The following is a 22,814-nucleotide window of genomic DNA, read 5'->3' as shown; positions in this document are numbered from 1 at the left end:
TATTTGTCTACTGTATTCAGGTGAGCATTCCATGCATCTGACAAAATGGACTCTGGCCCATGAAAGTTTGTGCCACAATACATTTGTTAATATTTCAAGGCTCCATAAGACACTTTCTTATTTTCATTTTTTAAAAAAGAATAATCTATCAAAAGGACAAGACAGTTGATGCGGCTTTCTCTGACTGAAATCGAATCTGATTATTGCTAGATTTGTTTTCTTGGTCAGCAGGCACTGAAGAGAATTTATAAATATGGAATAATAAAAAGCACAGGTATAGAAGAAAACAACAGATTATTTTTAGTACAGAAGGCAGCAAACCAAGCTTTGCACATAAACAGAATTGAATGTAATTAAATTTGAACTAGAAAAAAATTGCTAATATGCTACATTGCTAAAATGTTTATCAGAATGTGTGTGTACGTTTATGCACTGGTTTTGCAGCATTATTGGTGGAATCAGCTACAATTTGTTTTGAAATGTCACCGTTGGTAAAGAGATAATATTTTCCCCAATACCTTTACATTCTATTTCATTATTCCACCTCCCTATAACCAGTTTTAAAGACTATTCCCTAGTATAGTATATGTATATGTATTTCTGAAAAAATATGATTTAAAAACCAAATATTCCATTCTACATGTAATCTAGTTTTTTGTTGTTTTTTTAGCCACAAAACATAGCAGGCCTTATGAATTGAATATTGTTCTATGTAAATCACAAGGGTAGCCAATTAGAAGCTTGTGGACTTGATCTGGCCACTAATGAGCCTACAATATTCAAATCAAGGTATGATAAAAAGTTTATCCTCAGTTTCATTCAAAAAAGAAGGACGCCATTTTCAGATTGCTAAGTAATAAACATGTTTCACACTTTAATACGGCATCATTGTGGTTGTGTATGTTTATTGTATATGCTGTTGTGTCTGAGTGCAGATGTTCTGTAACTAGGAAACCCTTACTGCTAAATGCTAACGTATATGGAGCCTAACCATTCATAAGGCTCATGGGAGCAGGGCAAGTTCAAGACATTTTGGCACATGAGGCAGATCCCCAAATGGTGTCCCCAGTGCCCCCCACACAAGGGAAGAAGGGGGTCAGGGTAGATCTACACCAGGAACAAAGGTGGGGGAAGAGAAGAAAGATCAACATCAGGATCTGCTGCGCCAGGTGGACCCTGCCTCATGAGGGGCTGGCCCTGGCGGGGAGGGATGAATGTCCGTTTCCATGCAAACTGGTATCCAGACTATTGTCTGGCAAACAGAAGAGCTCCCAAGGAACAGAAATTGGTCATCTCTGTTAAAATGTAAATCACAGAATAAACATAGTTTATGATAGAGCAAATCTGCCTATGAAACTGCACTTGGCCTAGTTTACGAAACCACATCTTTTCAGAAAAGCTAAGCAGAGATTTATGAACACACTTAATATCACATAGAAAAGACTTTTCTGAATAAGATGCAATGTTTATTATACCTGGATAAATCAAACCATAGTTTTCTATTGGAGGAGTGTGAGTGTGTGTGTGTGTGTGTGTGTGTACACGTGTGTGTTTGTATATATGTGAGAGGGTTTGTTCTAAAACACCTATGTTTAGTTTTCTTCTGTAAAGAAGTGATATTTGGAGACTATTAAAGTATAATGCATCGGAAGAGACAAACATTGCATAATATACATACACACCTATTTCTGTAGTCTGGAAAAAAAATTGTTCCATGTTAAAGAAAGGTTCACATTTGTTTGAAGCAATGCTGTGGTTGCGTATTTCTGTAGCACAGTGTCTAGAATAACTGAATTGTCTGTGAGAGAGTCTAGTGTCCAGATGAAGCCACAGTTATTATGACAACTGAGCACTGCTCTTTATCCAGTGGAGTCCTTGTTGGGTGTATTGTACCAGGTGTTCCATACTGCTGTGCAAGGTGACAGGTCCCATCAGTACATCCAAATCATTAAAGAAATCTAGGGAATAAAACGTTAGAAAAACCAATACTGATTACTCCTGGTTGCATGATAGGCATTTTAAAATTTTTTAATAAATGCACATAATATATTGGTAACGTAGGCACAATTTAATTCATGGTTAAAGGGTTTGTTTGAGGCTTCTAATGCCTTTACTGCAAGCTTTCCACCACTGAATGATTTTATATAGAAACAATAAGGTTGGTTCCCCAGCCTTTTCTTCCTTAACGGTTCATTGATTTTTGTGCAAAAGAACAATGGTTACTTGTTTCCTGGTTTACAAAACAGCCCTGATTCAGCTAAAGTTAGTTGTGAGTGACTAAGCCCCATTAAAAGTGCTGAAACAGGAGTTCATAACAGGCTGTAGCATACAATTTTGAGATACAATTCACCCACATCCATCACCATGTGGGCTCCAGTTAGCATAGTGTCATTAGTGCAGGTGTCCACTAATGGTCTAATTTTGTTGAATGAGTTTCAGTTATTGGAGCCAAAGGGTGTGGGCAAGATGACTGGTAGAGTCTGGACAACCACCTGAACGCTCCACCCTCACTCTAGCAGGAAGGGGATGTCTTCTCTGGGTCCATAAGTTTGTAAATGCCTCTTGAATGAGCAGTTCCAGCTTTTATAAGAAGTTATAATTCAGCCGCTCCTGAAGAAACCAAGCTTGGACCCATATATAGTGGTACCTCGGGTTACATACGCTGCAGGTTACAGACTCCACTAACCCAGAAATAATACCTCGGGTTAAGAACTTTGCTTCAGGATGAGAACAGAAATCACGCAGCGGTGGTATGGCAGCAGTGGGAGGCCCCATTAGCTAAAGTGGTGCTTCAGGTTAAGAACAGTTTCGGGTTAAGAACGGACCTCCAGAACGAATTAAGTACGTAACCAGAGGTGCCACTGTAATGTTATCCGCGGTAGATCAGTGGTTAACATACCCTTTCTAGACAAAGGTGATTGAGAGAGTGGTGACCAGTCAACTCCAAGTCGTTCTTGGAGTTTGGGATTCTGGTCACTGTTTTTGAAAGAAAAACAGGCGCTTTCTTCCTCATTCTGTGTTGCCAGTGGCAAGTCAGAGAGATGAGAAGGAGAATCAGGATAAGTGGCAGAATGAGCTGGTGCCCAATCCTGCTTCATCAGTAGGTTGGTGGATCTAGATCCGAGACCCAAAACACCGAGACTCAAACATGGGTCAAAACAATCCTGGCCAATTTTAGTGATTTTCAAACACCTACCTTGGTTTTCCTTGGCAAGATTGTCAGCCATCTCCCAGTAGTCATAACTGTGCAAGATGCTGTTGGTGATGCTGACGTGATTGGCTGCCATCTGGTGAATCCGTTGTGGAATGCTGATGATGGAGGAGGGGGAGGGGGCTCTAGTGCTTCCCTGGGACCCTACAGAACTCACAGGAGATGGGCTGGGTGAAACTGGAGAGGGTGTTCCCGTATACCTGAAAACCAAAGTTTATTGTAGGTTACTAAAAACTGTGTACATATACTCAAGATACCAGCGGTGGGAGCTGGTCCATTATGGTATGGCCCCGCCGGTCTCAGTGTGCCCTCAGCCAGCCCCCACCGGCCTGCCTTATTCTGACTTAAAAGCGGGTGGCAATGGCTCCATGTTGTACTTGCAGAACTCAACAGGCAAGAGGATGGAGTTAAAAGAAACAAGCTTTGCCTGTTGTTGGTATGACTACTGTTTGGGCTCCCTGTCTTCTTGCCCTACCAGTTCCAATGGACACCAGCCACCACAGGATACCAGTAAACATAAATGGTTTCAAGTTCACCCAGGCTAGTGTTCCTCTGACCTACTGACTTCCACATCTTGTCCTTCCTTACAAGAAGCTTCATTATTCTTTCCCAATACTTTTTTTAAGGGTTGCAAGTTCTTCCTGGTATTTTGGGGTATGTTGTTTCAGAATACAGCAAAGCCCCAGCAAGGCAGAGAAAACAGTTCTTGCAGCTAACTTTTCCTCTACAATTTATAGAGGGTCCAGAAAGAAAGCAATAATGATGCTGGCTGGAGGATTCAGTGACGCAGAAGCAAAGCAAGGCTATTTCACGCATTACTATTTGGGTGTACAGTTAAAGATTCTTAAAACTGCATGCAAACAAATATAAAGCATGAATGTGACAAATAGGTTTTCAAAAATGCATGCATCCCAGGTACACCCTTTGGGAGAATCAAGATAGGAATGTACGTACCCTTTGCAGCAAATTCAGGCTTGTTGCCATTCAATGAGCGAAGCAGTCTCAAAACCCTTTCAGGTTACTTTTTATTTTATTGTAAATAAAGCCTGTTCATCTGATCAAAGCCAACTGCAGGTTCTTTATAAACAGCAGCAGCAAAATTACCCCTAAGTTGGTAGTATTCAAAACTATAGCTGTGCGTGGATGGCTGAATGAAATCTTAGCATAGGATAGTGGAGCAGTGAACTTACTTTCCACTGGCACCCCAGGGAGATGGTACTTGAGCAACTTTAGATGAATTCTGCAGAGGGGAAAAATATGTTACAAGTAACTAAAGGGTTTGTAATGAGTGCCAACAAGACACAGCTCAGAGGAAAAGGGAGAACATCTTACAGCACAATCCTATACATTACTCAGAACTAAATCGAATCACAGAATCATATAGAATCGTAGAATTCTATATTCGGGGTGGGGGAGACTTCATGTTGGGAAGGGGCAGAACCTCAGTTAGCTAAGTATTTTTATTGATTTAATTAATGGGGGGGGGGCAGCTGCCATGTCAATGGCCACCACACATCTCCCTATGATATGCACCTCAAATTTTATTTACAAATCAAAATGTTCAGAAAAGTGGCCAGTATTGTTTCCAGTATTCAGGAACAATAATGCCACACACACACACCCCAATATATTCAGGTTTTCCCAAGACAAGAAAGTACCTTGAAATACTCAATAAGTGCTTTTGAATATTTTACAGCATGGTCTCTTTTGAGTCGAAACATTCTCCAATATAGAATTGCCAGGCAGCGGTAACTATAAGGAAAGGAGAGAGAGAGAGAAAGATTCAAAGCTATCACTTCAGTTTTAATCACCAAGCTAGAAAACATTCTAGGATAAGGATTACTTATTAACGCTGACAAACAATAGTTCGGAAAGGAGGTGGAGATAACACAACAGAGCCATCAATGCTTGTGCTGTGTGTGCTTATTTCTTTTGTTCTGCTCTCTTCTCTGGGCAACCAGGAGCTGAAAGTTGTTGAAGCCCTATAGGAAACAAGTCTGCAAAACACGTCTGGACAGAGAAAAAAAAATAAGGGTGCACTTCACAAGCAGTGATTGCACCATCCTATCATCTTCAGGTCTCTGCAAAAACTATCACCTCCTAACACATTTCATCTGTTTGTTAAATTCCTTCAGCTCTCTTCAGAGCCATTCTCTAAAAACAGTCCTGAGCTCAATCACAGATTCTCTGAGCCTGGCACAAGCTCCTATTACTCCCTCTACCACCATGGAAGGCGTTGCCTGTTTTACAAAAAAAAAATGGAGACTCGGTTTATCTTCTTTCAATTGCCTTTGTTCAAATGCCTTATGTTTCTGGGTGCGTGATTCGTGTTTATAGCCAGATAAGGCAATACTGCAAGTATGTTTATGTAAATTTGGTCATTCCTGGTCTTTTGTGCCACACCATGACTGTGTAAACCAGAATCCTAACTGATTTACTCACATATGTTCCTGAGGCTTGTAAATCCTATTAGCGGCACTGGCTCTTGCCATCTGTGGGATCTTAATGTCCCAGGTTATTTTGGCACTTGTCCCACCCCCCTGCTGCCAGTCAGCTGCCACATCTTGCAGGAACCAAGGAGCTACTGGACATGAATGAGGATATCAAGAGATGGTAGCATATGTCTCTCAGGTTATTAATCTTAGAATACCTTGAACAAGCACTGTCTGTCTCTCTAGGAGAGAGCTGGAATAAGTGTAAAAGATGTGCTTAATGTGCATAAAATGCTATGCTTGTGCGCACTGCGTATAAAATGGGATGCGGAGGTTTGTATTTGCAGAATGCCTGTTTTGCAGAGAAATGCAACAAGTGCAAAAAGGTGCGTGTGCAGCTAAAGCTGCAACAAGGGGGGTGGAGTATTTCTTTTGGTGTTTATGTTAGGAGTTCCTTAGGTGTCTTGGGCTCTCTCTGGAAGCTGCCAGCATATTGAAGGAGAAACTTGACTATCTGAATCTCCCTCTGGTCCCAGAGACTGAGCTATTGTAATTCACCGCATAATCATCGCCACTGCACCCCTTTCTTCCAGCCCTAAAATCGGCCCCAAAGCTTTCACCACATAATCGTCGCAGGAGAAATACAGTAAACTCCTCGTTCAAAACCTGGCCAGGAAACCTGCCTGCTAAGCAGCCAAGGTGCTAAACGCTCAGTGGGGCCTTCGTGACCTTGTAAGCCCTAAATGGCCTCGGTCCTGTATACCTGAAGGAGCATCTCCACCCCCATCGTTCAGCCTAGACACTGAGATCCAGCGCCGAGGGCCTTCTGGCAGTTCCCTCATTGCGAGAAGTGAGGTTACAGGGAGTGGCGCCTGCCCTGTGGAACACCCTCCCTTCAGATGTGAAGGAAATAAGCAGCTATCTTATCTTTAAAAGACATCTGAAGGCAGCCCTGTTTAGGGAAGTTTTTAATATTTAATGCTGTATTGCTTTTAACACTCGATTGGAAGCCGCCCAGAGTGGCTGGGGAAACTCAGCCAGATGGGCGGGGTATAAATAATAACAATACATCATCATCATCATCATTATTATTATTCGCCATCAACTGCCCCCAGCTACACCCTCCGCCCCTCTTGCTGGTGCCACAGGCATGGCCTAGCTGGGCATCTGAGCTCCACTCTCACTTCTTGCTACTCAGGCAGCAGCTGGCTGTGCAAGGCCAGCGCTTCATGGAGCGAAGTGTCTGCCAAGGTGCGAGGACTGACGTCCACTGTGCAGGGAGGCAGATGGGCAGCTCCGTAATTCACTGCATAGCCATTGCACCCCGCATTTTTGGAAAGAAAAATCTGCATTAAAAATGTGACGACCATGCGGTCAATAATATACTGACAAGTAAGAAAACTGGACTGCATTGCTAGTTGTTGAAAAACGGTGTGTTGATTTACATTTATAACATTTTTGTAATGCGTTTAAAGACAATTTGCAGTGAAGCTTTGGAACCTTTGCTTGTGGTGGAGAGGTCTAGAGCTAGAAGTCTAGGTCTGTAAATTCTGCTCACATTAACTCTAAAAGCCAGTAGCTCGTGATTCATTTATGTTATTTGCTCAGTACTTGCTCTATTTAGACAATCCTTCTGATTGGCTCTAGCAAATTTTACCATTTGCTGGTATTGGCCTGTTTTGGCCTGTTCACACTCCTCCTCAAGGATCAGATTCAGAGACTGGAATATTTATTAGATCTATTTCAACAGGCCTAACTGGTTTCAGTGCCATGGAACACCTAACATCAGCTTACGCTGGCGCACTAGCTGTGGCTTCTCCTAGGGTTTTTAAGCTGGAGCTAGTGGGACGCGGGTGGTGCTGTGGGTTAAACCATAGAGCCTAGGACTCGCTGATCAGAAGGTTGGTGGTTTGAATCCCCGCGACGGGGTGAGCTCCCGTGGCTCAGTCCCTGCTCCTGCCAACCTAGCAGTTCGAAAGCACGTCAAAGTGCAAGTAGATAAACAGGTACTGCTCCGGTGGGAAGGTAAACGGCATTTCCGTTCGCTGCTCTGGTTTGCCAGAAGCGGCTTAGACATGCTGGCCACATGACTCGGAAGCTGTACGCCGGCTCCTTCGGCCAATAAAGCGAGATGAGCGCTGCAACCCCAGAGTCGGCCATGACTGGACCTAATGGTCAGGGGTCCCTTTACCTTTACCTTAGTGGAACCACATCCCAACCTCAGCTGATGCCAGCCAACTCATTTCTCTCCATGCATCTCCTTGAGAGGAGGGCGTAACTCCCTCCTTAAAAACCCTTACCTATAGCCAAGCACTTCTCCACATGGGCCAGGTTTGCAATTGGTGTTTAAGACACTGCCTTTTCCTCAGGCTGGGGACCTGATTGGTCTTGATGTCAGCGGCTGGACTCACCCTGGGTGTCCAAGGCCCTCCTCAGCCTCCTCATTGGATCGGGATCCTTGCACCCAGAAGGAGCCTGACTCAGGGTTTGGTCCTCCTCTGATGAGGAGTCCAATACCACAGATATGCTTTGCACAAAGATTACTTGTGGGGTAGATTGTATCTGGTACATATCGGGTATTGGTCCTCACCCCCCACTTTTCAAGGCATTTCTTAGTCATCTTCTAAACCCTGAAAATCAGTGTCTTTAAACAGAATTTGCAGAACCCTCTCATCTATTTTAGCTACGTTCAGGTATGCCTTTGAACAACTCCCCCACCCAATGAAATACTGGAGATACCCTGAATGGGATGCATTTCACATGTTATTTTTCTTGTAAGAACTGCTATGTGACTTTCATCTCCACTAGAGGGTAGCCTCTGCTTAGGAGATGAAATAGGTGGCCCTGGTTATGTGCATAACTGTAGTTCCATGGCATTCTGCCCAGCTTGCTTTGTATGAATCCAGGCAGCACAATAGAATTATAGCCCTGAAGTCATTACTCTCACCCTGTAACCTTCCCAGGTACAGTGAATATGCAAATGAAAGCAACTCATCCACTATGTGGCAAGCCGTGAGTTAGGAGTTGTTATTCAGTGCCGCTAAGAGAGAACCCTCCCTCCACTTTCCCTCTGTTTGACCTTTCTTTTTAATGAGATGCAGTACCTTTTCTGCATTTGGATTAAGTCCCACTTGCTGGTGTGCTGCTGCTAGCTCCATGGAACTGTTTACAATCTCCAGTCTCTCTCTCTCTCTCTCTCTCCCCACCCCACCCCCGCAAAAAAACCCCCACAAGGTCACTAAAACAAAATTCCTACCAATTAATTTTCTCCACCAAAGGTGCTTGCTAGCAAAGGAAAATTATATTACCTTTAAAGCTACATTACTCAATGTAATTTTATCTGGAAGTTTATTTTAAAATAAACTAAGGGAAGCAAAAAACAGAACAAAACAAAAAAAAACTCCTGCAGAGCAGAAGGGCGGAATATCTGTCCGGATCTTGGTTTTCAGTATAAATGTTAAATAGAATTTACATCAAGTATGAACCAAACCATGATAAAATGCATTTTGAAATTATAGTAAAATCACAGGCCGAGAAGCCACCAGAACTTTAAAAACAGTCGCCCTGCGCCAGCTGCAGTTCAGAGCAATCAGTCATGTAGTATCAGCAGTGGGTGAGCATTTCTATTAAGATGAAAAATGAAGTCCTATCCAGTTCAACAGGGCTCAGATGGAACATTATGCTGCAGGTGTGCTTCAAAAGGCACTTCCATACTGGGCAAAGTGTGCAAAACTGCTTACACATGCAGGTCTCTGTTGCTGGATAGGCCCTGATCCAGCTCTGGTACCTACGCATGTAAGAAATAGCAGCCTTGGATGGAGCTGCACATTCCTACCCATATAAACAGAAGCATCCAGAAAATGCAATGAGGGTAGTATAAGCACTGTATAAGCTATGGTTTTCCCAGTAGTGATGTATGGAAGTGATAGCTGGACCATAAAGAAGGCTCATCGCTTTTGAATTATGGTGCTGGAGGAGATTCTTGAGAGTCCCATGGACTGCAAGAAGCTCAAACCGATCCATTCTTAAGGAAATCAGCCCTGAGTGCTCACTGGAAGGACAGATCCTGAAGCTGAGGCTCCAATACTTTGGCCACCTCATGGGAAGAGAAGACTCCCTGGAAAAGACCCTGATGTTGGGAAAGATTGAGGGCACAAGGAGAAGGGGACGACAGAGGATGAGATGGTTGGACAGTGTTCTCAAAGCTACTAACATGAGTTTGACCAAACTGCGAAAGGTAGTGGAAGACAGGAGTGCCTGGTGTGCTCTGGTCCACGGGGTCACGAAGAGTCGGACACGACTAAACGACTAAACAACAACAAGTACTGCTATTCAGAAACAAATGTGCAACCAGACACACCTCTCTGTTTAGTGGGTCAGAAATATCACATACAGGGGACTGTTTTCATATTGAGAGGCTTCCATTAGGACTGCCATGTAGTGGGACTCTTCTCTCCATCCTCTGGAGAAACTCTTGTATGCATCCTTCCCACTGGTGAATGGCCACTTGTGGTGAGCGTGTCAGGGTCCATCTGCCCTTTTCCTTAGAGGCCTAGGTAGGCTTGGGGAGGAACCTCTTCTTCATGGGAGAGGCTGGTATGTGGAGCAGGACTTGGGTATGCTCATGAGAAATTCTTAAGGTTTTGATTCCCCACCACCACCAAGTAGGTATGCATTGGTTTGGGCTTGGTTTTTCTTTTCTTTTATGCATAGTAAGGTAAAAGGTAAAGGACCCCTGGATGGTTAAGTCCAGTAAAAGGCAACTATAGGGTTATGTCACTCATCTCGCTTTCAGGCTGAGGGAGACAGCATTTGTCCACAGACAGCTTTCTGGGTCATGTGGTCAACATGACTAAACCACGTCTGGTGCAACACAACACCTTGACAGAAAACAGAGTGCACAGAAATGCCGTTTACCTTCCCGTCGCAGTGGTACCTAATTATCTACTTGCACTACCATGCTTTCAAACTGCTAGGTTGGCAGGAGCTGGGACAGAGCAACTGGAGCTCACCCCATCTTGGGGATTTGAACTGCCAACCTTCTTATCGGCAAGCCTAAGACACTCAGTGGTTTAGACCACAGCGCCACCTGTGTCCCTGTAGGCTGTATCTTATTTTAGTCTAGCTTTCCCTTCAGTTCACATGTTAGTTTAAGAAGTATTAGGACTAACAGAATATAATATTGCAGTCAAAAGAAAATTCAGGCTGCAATTCTGTACATACGTACCTGGGAGCAAGTCTCACTGAATTCAGTGGGACTTACTTTTGGGTAGACATACATAGGAGCTAATTTGTTCAAGCTGGGAACTTTAATACATGAATATAGAGAGTGGGGAGAATGGGGTGTTGAAGTTGGATGGTATGACAGTACACTTAACATTGCCACTTAGAAAATTGAGAGACGTCATAGTCAAGCCTTCAAAGTGAGGGAAAGTGATTTTTTTAAAAAATTCCCTGACCATTGAATATAACTTATGAGATTATAAATGGAAAAAGCAGGAACTGAGTCACAGAATAAAGCAAGTCTTTCAAATAAATAGCAATTTACTAACCATAATGTCGTTAACTGTTTTTCTTCTGGAATAGCATTAGGGCCTGAGTGAGGTTTTAGCCTCACAGCGTACCTTCAAAAGAGCAAAAACAAGGACAGTAAATAAGGTCAACATGCATTAATGGAAAAGCATGTTTATAATAAGTGTCCAATAATAACGGAGCTGAGCTGATTTATGGCACTTGATGATTTACAGCACAATTCTGTGTATCATATTGCAGAAAATTCTAAGAATTCTTCTCAGAAGCAAGGCTCATTAAATTCAATTGGACTTACTGCTGGCTATGTCTATACCAGACTACAGCCTCAGCATGTCACATTTTCTTCTTCTTCTTCCTCTTCTTCTTCTTCTTCCACCATCAATATGTTCTACCCTCCTCTTTTAAGTAGCAATTCCTTTCAATGCCAGTGGGGCCGTGTGCCTGCCTGGTTTTAGTCAAGCACAATAATGCCTTTAAATAGCTATTCATCTGCACTCTGCATTTAAATCAGTAGCATACCACTTTAAACAGCCATGGCTTCTTGCAAAGAATCCTGGGAAATCAAGTTTGTTAAGGGTTCTGAGAGGTGTTAGAAGAGCACTATTCTCCTCCCAGAGCTGGAATTCTCAGACTAGTTTAATGATTAATCCCTCCTCCCAGAAAACTCTGAGAAGTCTAGATCTGTAAGAGATATATGGGTCTTCTAAAAACTCTTAGCACCAAAGTCACAAGCTTTTGAGTGTGTGGAATGCACATTTTCAGCCCTTCCTTTAAACTGATCATTGCACCTGTATTGGAAGAATCTCAACAAAATGATGAATTCCACAAGTTGGGGTGTGCACACACAATATTGCAGTTAAATTTGAGCATCGGTGCAATTTCTGAAGAGACTAAGGGTGGCTTTGCACTTTTTTTCCCTCTTTTTGCAAAATTCTCTCCGAATTGTCTCCCTCACCAAGCAGGCAGAAAAACACGAGTGTAAGGACACCATGTCTCCTGTTAGTAAAGTCTAAATTTACAGCACCAGTTTAATGCATCTTTGGTGCAACTTCTTTCTGGCAGGGTACAAAATCACATTCAGCGAAGAAATCTCTCTAAAAATCAACAGGTGCCTGAACAAACTTCATAACTGCTATGTACAGTGATTCTTTCCGATGACAATGTAACTTAGGCAGGATTAGACCTAGCAATTAAAAAGCTTTCTGACAGTGCTATCCTATACGTATCTACTTAGAGGAAGCCCCATTGAATTCAGTGGGGTTTACTGCTAGGTAAGTGTGCACGGGATTGCAATCTTCAGTGATCTTATAATGAATTGCCACCTTATTACTATTTCACTACTTACAATTGCTGTCCATATTTAGAAGTATTCAGATATATCCCTGACAAAGGATCTAATCAACGGTCAGAATATCCTACTCAATCTTACCTAATAAGTTCAACTGTTTCTGAATACATTGTGTAGGGGGATTTGGATTCCATGGGTCCTTGTTCCATAGCATTTCCACATTCAATAAAGGATAGTGCAGCTTCAGCATAATTTAACGCCTTGCCAAATTTCTCCACCTGAAGACAAGAAACCCAGCAATCACAACAAATGGAGAGCATAATATAAACATCCTAGAGCTGATACAAGTTGAGGGTTTAACTGCACATTGAAATTAAAACCAGGGTTAGTTATGCTTTTAAAATAAAATATTAAGCCTGGGAGAGCAATTGTCCTTAATGGGTTGGCTCATGATTATCTCAAGGAATGTCCCTTCCAAAGTGAGCCTCCCCTCTGCCATAACACCTTTTGAGAAGGTCCTACACCAGATTCCAGATTCCAGATTAGCTTCCACAAAGACCAGGACATTTTCAGTTGCCACCCTGATGCTCTGGAATTTTCTTCCAAAAGGACTTCACATGGCTCCCTCCTTGTGTTTCTTGCAGTGGCTGAAGGCCTTCCTCTTTCAGAGAACTTCTGTGAACTGTTTGCTCCTAATCATGGTGCCGTCTACTCTTTCCTGTTTTTAGATATTGCTGCTCTTTTACTGCCATATGTTTAGCTGTTAGTTAATTAGTTTTCTTTTGTTGTTTTCAAGCATGTACTCCACTATGAAAATGTTATAGATAGCAGCGTAATTTCAAGGTAAATAAATAAAAGTTAAAACAGAAACAGAACTAACCAAAGGACTGAGAAGAAAAGGGAAATTTAATGGGCAGAATTTAAGCAGGGCTAATATATGCACAAGCCCGCGCACACACATATATCTCACTTGTGTGCATTTATGTGTTTGTAAAATTGGCAGTATATAGCAAAATAAAACAAAACCTACAAATAAAAAAACAAATTGAAGCCTCTGCTTTATTCTAATGGATAATTATGAACAAAATGGTTTCATTTAACGTTATATAAAAACATCAGACTAGTTAAATTAAAACCTATAATTTTTGTGGAAACCATCTAACAAAAGGCAACGCTATGTGTTTTGGTTCTGAAGCCATTATCAGCAAGCTCCCTTCCGCTCCTGGCAAGCAGCAGTGAAACTTGATGTCATGAAGCCAGGCGCATGAGTCTGCCCTGCTTACCCTCGCTGACCACTGTTGGAACCAAGGTCCACTGAGATCAACAGATAAGGATTAAGCATACTACAGGTGCATATATTCAATGGGTTGTACCCACTGCTGTCCTTCCAATCACAGGAGGTTATTTGATCCATCAGAGTGAATAGGAAGGGATGTGATTTTCATAATTTCTCCCTTTCAACCACAGACCCTAACGCCCTATGCTACCTCCTGTGATGCTGCAGAGGGTTCCCCAGTCATCAAGAACAGATTGAAGAGGGCCCAGTGGGCTGCAGAGAAAAATGAAATTTGGATGCAAACCAACCAACCAAGGTCCTCTTCCGTCTGTTCACAGAAGCCTCCACTGGATCAAAGAGCTTTTTGTGAATGGAAGGACAGTAATGGCTATAATCCTATAAATATAATACTAAAAACTAACTATTCATTATTTTATTTTGCACAATATATATATATATATATATATGCAGGTTTTGGTGTCCTCGGGTGTCTTCCCGTGTAAAAGTTGGGGTGTCTAGGCGACGTTTCGACGAGGTCTCACTCGTCATCTTCAGGCTGGTGCTTTCGGCTTCTTGTTACTGGAACAGAGCAGGATCTCAGTGTTTGAGTTCCTATAAATACTGTTGAGGGGGTGTGGTGTATAGCCTCCAATGTTCTGGGCAGAGAGGAAGTTCCCAGGCTAGTGTGCCTTTTCTTCTTTTGTTCCTTAATTACTTGAGGGATATCTTGAGTGATTTCTTGAGTGATATCCTGAGTACCACTTAGGTGGGTCATTAGGTGTGGATTAGTTGCTAAAGTCTTTGTGTCTTGACCTCTTGAACTTTGTGAAGAGTTTTTCTGAGAAGATGGCTGTACTGCACTTAGTTGTGCTCTGGCTTGGCTTCGTGTATAGGGGCGAGCTGTGGTTTTGTGGCCTGTGTCAGCCAGATCTGTGTAGGGATTGCAGGGGGGTGCACACCTAATGACCCACCTAAGTGGTACTCAGGATATCACTCAAGAAATCACTCAAGATATCCCTCAAGTAATTAAGGAACAAAAGAAGAAAAGGCACACTAGCCTGGGAACTTCCTCTCTGCCCAGAACATTGGAGGCTATACACCACACCCCCTCAACAGTATTTATAGGAACTCAAACACTGAGATCCTGCTCTGTTCCAGTAACAAGAAGCCGAAAGCACCAGCCTGAAGATGACGAGTGAGACCTCGTCGAAACGTCGCCTAGACACCCCAACTTTTACACGGGAAGACACCCGAGGACACCAAAACCTGCATTCCTGTACCCGTGAAAATCTACGAAAGCATATATATATATATATATACACACACACACACACACACACACACACACACACACACCACTTGATTGGAGCCCCAAACTGGTTTACGAAAAGAACAGTAAGGTTATCACAACAGTTGAAAACGACGACTTAAAAAAACTAACCATGCATTAAAAACCAGGTTAAACACATGCCAACATTCTACATGTCTAGACAGGCTTGCCTACATAGCAAAAATTATATATATAAAAAAGTCTTTTGAAAATGCAGGGATACGCCAATAAGACATTTTCTAAACAAAAATTGAAAACTCAAATTTTAATTTATCCAAGAATGTATCAACTAATTAATCTCAGATTTCTTCAAGGCATGCTGAACTACACACATAACATTCCTTGCTAATAAAGCTAGTTATCATATTTTTCTTTTTCTTTAAATCACTACTACTTAACTTTCCTTGATGAAGAAGTTGCATTTCACAGATATTCTGAAATAACGTGTCAAAAACTGACTTGTTCTTACCATCGCATCTGCTTTATGCTTCTTCCTTTTAGCTTCTTGCATAAAGTGTTCCACATTGTGTGGCCTAGAATGCAACACAGCATAAGTGATTTGAGTTACTAGATTTGTTGAATATTCTTTTTTTTCAGCTATATCTGTTTAAAAGAAAAGTCCTTAATGGTTTATTTTAAAAGAGACAAATACATACCGATAAAATGCATTTCATGCACTCTCAAATTTCGATTGGAGCATCAAACACGACACTATGGAATAAGCCCTAAAAACAACCTGTAAGTAAATCTAAGGTGGTTTTTTTAAAGTATTCAATTCTTATTCCTCAGTGTAAGATGTAAAAAATGTACCTGTGGTTTCCTGACACCATAGAACTGCTAGCTTGTAACTAAGAGATTCATAGTTAAATATACAAGGGAAGTACCCCCCTCCCCTACTGTAACAACCTGGGCTTCAAAATATGGCACAAAGAAGATGAACGTAAGGGGTGGACAACAGGAAAAACCAGGAGAGGAAGCCCCTGTTATGTTGTTTATGTTAAGGTGAAAGGAACAGTGCAGATGTCTAGACTGCCAACTGGCAAGCTATCTTACCAGCAGAGGATGGTGGGCTGAGGCAGAGGTGCTTACTTGACCTCCCTGCAGATGGGTCAGTTCTGCTTACTGGGAGGGAGAGTGGGAGGGGCAAGGTGCAGGGAGGTCAGCACTGTGCAAATGCGCTGGCAGGAACATCGTAACGGCTCCACCAGTGTGTCTGCACAGAGCCAACCTCCCTGCCGCCTTCCCCTCCTGCTCTCCCAATGACTCACCTGCCAGAAGGTCAAGCAAGCATGGCTTCCCCATCTCTCCCAGCCACTATCTTATAGTCCATTTGAGTGTTGGAAATGGCTGCTGGAAATTATGGTAGATGCAAGTGAAGAAAAGTTGGCTGCTTGTCCTATCTACAGCGCCAGAAATCCAAGACGTTGGTCTAAGAAAAGGCTCAGATAGCCTTCTGGCTGGCAGAAATTGACAGCAGTGTTATCCTTTTCCACCAGGACTGCTGGAATCTGTAGTCCCAATGCCATCTCTGGTGGAAAATACTCCACCGGGGACCTGGCTACCAGCTGCAGAGTGCCACCACCACCAGCTGTCTCCTTTTTCTGCCCCAAGGGTTTCAAGGGAAGTAACTGGAATAATGAAAGAGGGAGATGGTGGTGAAGGGTGCTTGTGGTTTATTTCAAGGAGGGTCTGCTCACAGAAGTCTTTGAGTAGAGTCCTGTTTAATTTGGACCTACACATAAGAAACTGAACAGGAAGCGAGCACCCCATTTGATTTCTTGCAATATCCCTTAGTCGGAAGATAGTAGCTATTAATATGCAAATCAAGCCCAATTCTGTGACCTATTATACCAGATCAGCAAGTCACAGAATGAGGTTTTGAGTCCCCAGAAACGATTGCAGACATTGCCTCTATAAGGAATAACTGTTAATAGGTTATTTGCTTTAAGAATAATTTCTAGTGTGAACCCTTAAAAGAGCTAATCACAGCAATAATCATAACTTTGCAAAATACGTTTTAAATCAAACAAACAGAAGAGGCCCTTCATTCCTGTGTAGTATAATTAAAAACTTCCCGGGGACAAAAACGTATTGGCTCAAAATGTTTCTAATTAGTATTTATAATTGGTATTATGAACAATGACAGGTCAGACTACACATGTTGAATGATCTCTCCACAAAAAGCTCTAAAACTTTGTACTCACTTTAACAAGGGCAATCTCCACACAATATCCGAGGTTAATCGAGGCTGAAATTATCAAACAATTTACTGCCTATCCATAAAGAAGTACTTTTAGCTGTATTGCTACCAATTCCTCTAAAACATTGCTCCAAGACAGCAAGGAATAAAGCATTTCTACTACTTGCTATCTTCTACAGACAGTCAGACACATATAAGTTGGTATGGCAGCAGTATTCACTTTGAATTATTCTAAAATAACTGGTTTTAGACTGTCTTGTGTACCAAATGCAATTTGTTATAAATTATACAGATAGATGGGTAGGGGAATTAAATTCATGCAGCAGGGGGTTTTTTTTGGATATACAAAAGTATTTATTTAAATAAAAATACAAGTATGCAGAGAAACAAATATATCCTGAAGTCAATGCTATGTATTTACTGAGCGCACTGCAGCTTAAATTCTAATATAAAAATTTAATTGTTAGCTTCATTCAAATACTTGTTTTTCTCCCGACATATTTAATTTCACAAAGCTGTTGTGTTTTCTTGTCAATTTACACGGGCCATATCTTATATTTCACTGCAGAATAGAATTTTACAAGGGTTCATTAAAAACACTAATAAAATCTCAATAAACGGCATAAACAAACTTATTTTCAATAAATATGGAGAAATGCATATACTGACGTTATTTAGAGAGACTCATTAAAACAAACCCTCATCACAGCAGACTATAGTGCATATATTAAAACACAATAAAACTGGTCCTCATCTGATTCAGGTCATGCCCTGAGTATGGAAGTCTTAGGATGAGTTCACAAAGATGTGTTTACCACCTGCTGACAAAAGAAAGTATGGTGTCTCAACACCATAGGCAGGACTGTTGTATTATCCAATGTTGAATAAAAAACAATGCTTTTCAATGGCGCTAGTTCACATATTCAGTTACGAACCATCAAATTGGCAATACATTTATTAAATGAAAAAATACAAAGCTAGAGAGCAAGTAATGACAGGCGAGAGCAAACATGTAATAGATAAATGTAGATACTTTTATTAAGCAGAGTATCTGTACATGGCTGTGCTGTGAACCACGCCAGTACCCCACAGTTACTGGGTTACTGGTGAGCTAAGGGTTAAGAATGGAAAGTTCAGAAGGGAGATTGAATGGTGGCAGTGGAACTGCTGTAGACCAACAACTGGAGGAGAACTGAGTTTTCTTATTACAGAGAAAATATGTAATTACCACCTTCCCTTCACAAAAGCAGCAACACTCACAGCCTGAACATCAAAAATAGAGGGAATGAAACATGAATCTCTAGAGGAAACTCCCCACTCTACTCACCCATCATTAAAGATAAGCTTTGTTCTTCTACAGTCTTTGTGCATAATAGATACAGGTGACCAGGGCTCCTTTTGGCACTGTGCCTTACTACAGAGTACAGAATTTTCTGAATTGATGTACATTGCTTTCTGAAGAAACAGTAAAGGAGGCAATCAGTAACCAGTTATAAATTCACACATTTTCCCCCTTTTAAAGTATTCTTAACTATAAATTAAGCATGCAGCAAATTTTTTTTTGTAATAAAAAGGTTAATTATTTTTATGAAACCTTAAAAAAAATCTGCTGCCTGATTAGTTGGGGCAACTTTTTAATAGATAGCAAGTTTCCCTCCCATATGTTAAGACACTAAACACTACAGTCTAATATAAAAACACATAGGAATGTTTGTTTCACTGAATGAAGAAGAGCAATTTTTAACTGCTCCTTGATTAAGAAGTGGCTTGGATGATTCAAGGGGAAGCTGCTGAACTGGAAAATGGAGAGTAACCTTGTATGCCTTCATCCTCTTGTGCATAGGCTTGGGCTGCACATACATAATTATGCACACAACATTGCTGCTAATCTTGCTATTCAAATGTGTGCTTATTTTACAGATTTATACCTTGGCTTTTCATTTCAAGTCAAAACACCCCAAATGGCTAAACAACAACAAGGATTATGCAGAATCATATTTTAAAAAACAACAATAAAATACACAGATGACTAGCGGGTAGAAATGAACAAAAATGAATGTGACGGAAGCACTAAGTTAAGCAACTCATAAGACCAAAGGCTTGCTGCTGCAACAAGTTTTTAGGTTGCACAGCATCAGAACACTAGAAGGGAGGCCAGCTGCATTTTGCTTGCACACTCTGCACTGCCACTGAGAAGGCTCTCTCACACCGTCCCAAATATGACCATACCTCAGGCAGAAATGAGACTCATGGACCAAAAGTAGATGGGCAGGTTTTTAAAGCAACAGGTGTTCTTATTATGGTAATTACGTTGTTATCAAAACTTACATTGAAATCTCCTTGGTGCAAGTGGGATCGAATCTCATTCTTGTGTTTTTTTATTGAGGATATGGAAGATAATAGGTTGCCACCCTGAGGCTTGCTAGAAGAAGTTAGATCATCACCAGAGAATTTGTGCTTTGATGCATCAGAGATGGGTGAAACAGGCGATCGAAGCATTTTCTCATTTTTATTTATTGGTGTTGCCAAGCTGGAAATGGAAATTACAGTAATGGATGGTCACAAATGCCACTTGGGAGGAAATAAACATTTTATATATTATGAACACTATCAGTTTCAGATTACTGGAAGGATGAACTCTGCTGACCAATGTTTCATCTGGAAACAACTTTTGCAGCATGAGCAGCAAAGCTCTAGATTGTTGTTCTCTTTTATTCTAGAAGCAAACTACAATTCGGTGGTTAGTATCTATCCAAGTACTTATAACAGAAATGAAGAGTTGCTAGATATTGTTTTAAAAAATGGTTGGAAAATAAGATGAAGCTTTTAAGAGTAGGTTTAGGTTATGGAGTACAATTTTGCAATCACAGGTGACACTTCATAAGTCAGGCTGATAAACCTCATGTTGGCTGAAACGGAGAAATGTGCTTCTAAGTGGCTGAAATTTCTCTGAACTTGCTGACCAGGTTCTGATAGTGCTGTTAACTTAATTTGATTCAGGGTTTGAGGAGAGCGAAATATAGGCTCATGGAGCTGGTAAAGAGCAAAAAGCCAAAAGAGCACAAAGAAGGAAATTGATAAATATGCACTACAATGCTCTAAGTGCAGCTTTCTCCACAAAATCAAACCATTCTGGCATTCTGCAGTATGCTGTTACTTATTGCTCCTAGAGCAAAGTTCAACAGACAATAATTTTTATCATTTGTTTCTGTTTCACAGCCACATTGTGGCCTAGACATTCTGACCCAGAGTAACATTATTTAGCGGCAGAACCAAAAGACCAGAACACAAGTGTTCGACATTAATATTGGGTTAGGAATAGAGAAATTAGTTTATTTCCTGTCTGTGCCATTAAAAATAAAAAATCGGCACAACATTTCACACATAAATGCTTATTTAAATGTGTATTTTTAAAAGTTGAGGGCATTCTATCATTTTATTTATAAGAAAATGGTTAAGACTGAAATCCTCTACCCATTTACCTAGGAGTAACCCCCACTGAACTCGGTGAGACCTACTTTGAAGTGAAGATTCATTGCGCTGTAAGAGCTACTGCTGTATAATGGTTAAGGCAGGAGTAGTGATGCCGTGTCCTACAAACCTTGTTGAACTACAGCTCCTATCAGTCCCAGCCTGCACGGACAATAGTGGAGGGCATCATGTGAGCTACACCTGAATTAGAGTGTTAGACTAGGACTGGGATAGAATCCCTGCTAAGTCATGATGCAATCTGTATGGCCTTAGGCCAGTTGCTCTCTTTCAGCCTAACCTATCCCACAGGGTAATCGTGAGGATAAAATGAGGGTCAGGAGGGACTAGATGACCACCCTGAGCTCAGTGAAGAAGGTGTAACATAAAAGGGCATAAATTAAGTACTGATTTTTAAAAAGTTGAGAGTGAGGAACATTTCATAGAATCATAGAACTGTAGACTTGGAAGGGATCCCAAGGCTCATCCTTCAGTAACACAATAGGATGATAGCACTGCTGCAGGTAAGGCAGCCATGCTGTGAAACTCTTTGCACTCCTCACAAAAAGTGCACATTTACAAGAGGAAGGAAAACGCATATTAAAATGTTTGCATTTTAAACTAGCAGCAGAGCACTGTTTCGGAAACACGGTTTTACCTTTTACACATGTCCACGTTGGAGTAGGCTGAATGCTGGGTGATAACCTATAAAAAAGGCTTCTAAATTATGAAGCATAGTGCTTCCAGATTTTAAAGACTAATAAGATAAATTAATGAACAGAGAGAGGACCTGCTAAATTAACTTAGAACACTAAAACAGTGCTATAAAACAAAGTATATTTTGCCCCATATTTTTTCCTGACTAGATTAAGCACATATTGTGCTCTATTGCATCTATAAAGAGGTAAGAAATACCCATAAAACATAATAGTCTAGCTGGAAGACAACATGGCAGGGTAAGACTGTGGACTGAACAGTCTGCTAACTCTGAGTTTATAATATGTTTTTTTCATTTCTGTAACATTCTGGATTTTTACATTTTTTTTAAAGGCTTTAATTTTCAAGATAGTGAACTTCAAATTACATCATCTGTACAAGCAAAATGTCTATTAAGTAGTGTTTTCCACCAAAATCCCTCAAGAAACTACCTCTGTCATGGGAAAAATCCTTTTCCCCGTCACAGAAGAAATATTTTTCATTGAGAAATGCAAATCTTCCTTGCACATCATTTGAGATAAGCGCAGTCCTAATTGTACAAGTCATGCAGTATCGCAGCTGAGTTAACTGTTCCCTAATGGCCATAACACCACTTGTGACAGCAAACACAACTCTCTAGCGCCATGCCAGCGTCATTTTGTCACCTTCTCTTAATTTACACACAATATGGACAGAGGCACCTAGACACTGGCATATGCTGATGACATCAAGACAAGCAGCCTGTGCAAATGCTTGTCTGCCTTAGGGAGGAACAGGCCACAGAGGAACCAACAAGCCCTGCAATGAATTCCCATAAATAAACCCCACGAAGCCCAATCCCTAATAGAAGTATATCAACATATGAATCTGCCTTAAACAGAGTGAGGCCACTGGATCACTCAGCCCAGTACTATCTATCTCAAAGTGACTGTCCTAGGTGTCGGGCAGAAATGTTTCCCAGCACCTGCTATTTTTAGCTGGAGAAGTTGGGACTATCTGCATGCACATAACATGCTCTACTGTTGAGCGATAGCCACTTCCCACATAAATTTGCCACTGAATAATTCTGGTTCTCTTGTAGCACCAGTGTGAACTGCAACTTCAACCATGCTAAAAAAGTTTCACAATAGATCATTTAAATTGACATCTACAGGAATCCAGCTACATTCGAATAGCAGTCTCAGGTGATGAGTGCCACTGTCAGAGGCGTAGTACATGTGTGGAAGTGCCAGAGGGGTTGTGGCCCTGGATACACAATTTTTGAGGGGGTGCAAACCAGGCACCCCCATACAGGCGACCTCAGTGGAGCCCAACCTGGTGCTCCTCTCCGCCTGCCAAGAGCCAGCTGGTTGAGCTCCCCCTGAACAGGTGGGCAGGCGTT

The 22,814-nt window shown here is 41.4% G+C and overlaps 1 protein-coding gene across 7 annotated transcripts in view; it reads right to left on the bottom strand.

The window, feature by feature from the left end:
* Positions 1 to 379: 379 nt before the first annotated feature.
* AFF3 (ALF transcription elongation factor 3) overlaps positions 380 to 22,814 on the bottom strand; it is a 229,923-nt gene continuing 207,488 nt past the window's right edge. For all 7 annotated transcript variants that reach the window (XM_081907762.1, XM_081907761.1, XM_081907760.1 and 4 more), the window contains 9 exons: positions 19,598 to 19,799; positions 18,597 to 18,724; positions 15,539 to 15,602; positions 12,605 to 12,741; positions 11,196 to 11,267; positions 4,870 to 4,963; positions 4,402 to 4,451; positions 3,197 to 3,411; positions 380 to 1,958 (listed from right to left, as the gene is read on the bottom strand). In XM_081907762.1, the coding sequence (XP_081763888.1) occupies positions 1,837 to 1,958; positions 3,197 to 3,411; positions 4,402 to 4,451; positions 4,870 to 4,963; positions 11,196 to 11,267; positions 12,605 to 12,741; positions 15,539 to 15,602; positions 18,597 to 18,724; positions 19,598 to 19,799 (1,084 nt within the window). In that variant the 3' untranslated portion in view covers positions 380 to 1,836. The remainder of the gene's footprint in view (positions 1,959 to 3,196; positions 3,412 to 4,401; positions 4,452 to 4,869; positions 4,964 to 11,195; positions 11,268 to 12,604; positions 12,742 to 15,538; positions 15,603 to 18,596; positions 18,725 to 19,597; positions 19,800 to 22,814) is intronic.

This window comes from Podarcis melisellensis, assembly GCF_964234715.1.
Source record: "Podarcis melisellensis genome assembly, chromosome: 4".
Lineage (NCBI taxonomy): Eukaryota > Metazoa > Chordata > Lepidosauria > Squamata > Lacertidae > Podarcis > Podarcis melisellensis.
The sequence above is the reverse complement of the archived record's forward strand: the minus strand, read 5'-3'. Positions and strand labels throughout refer to the sequence as shown.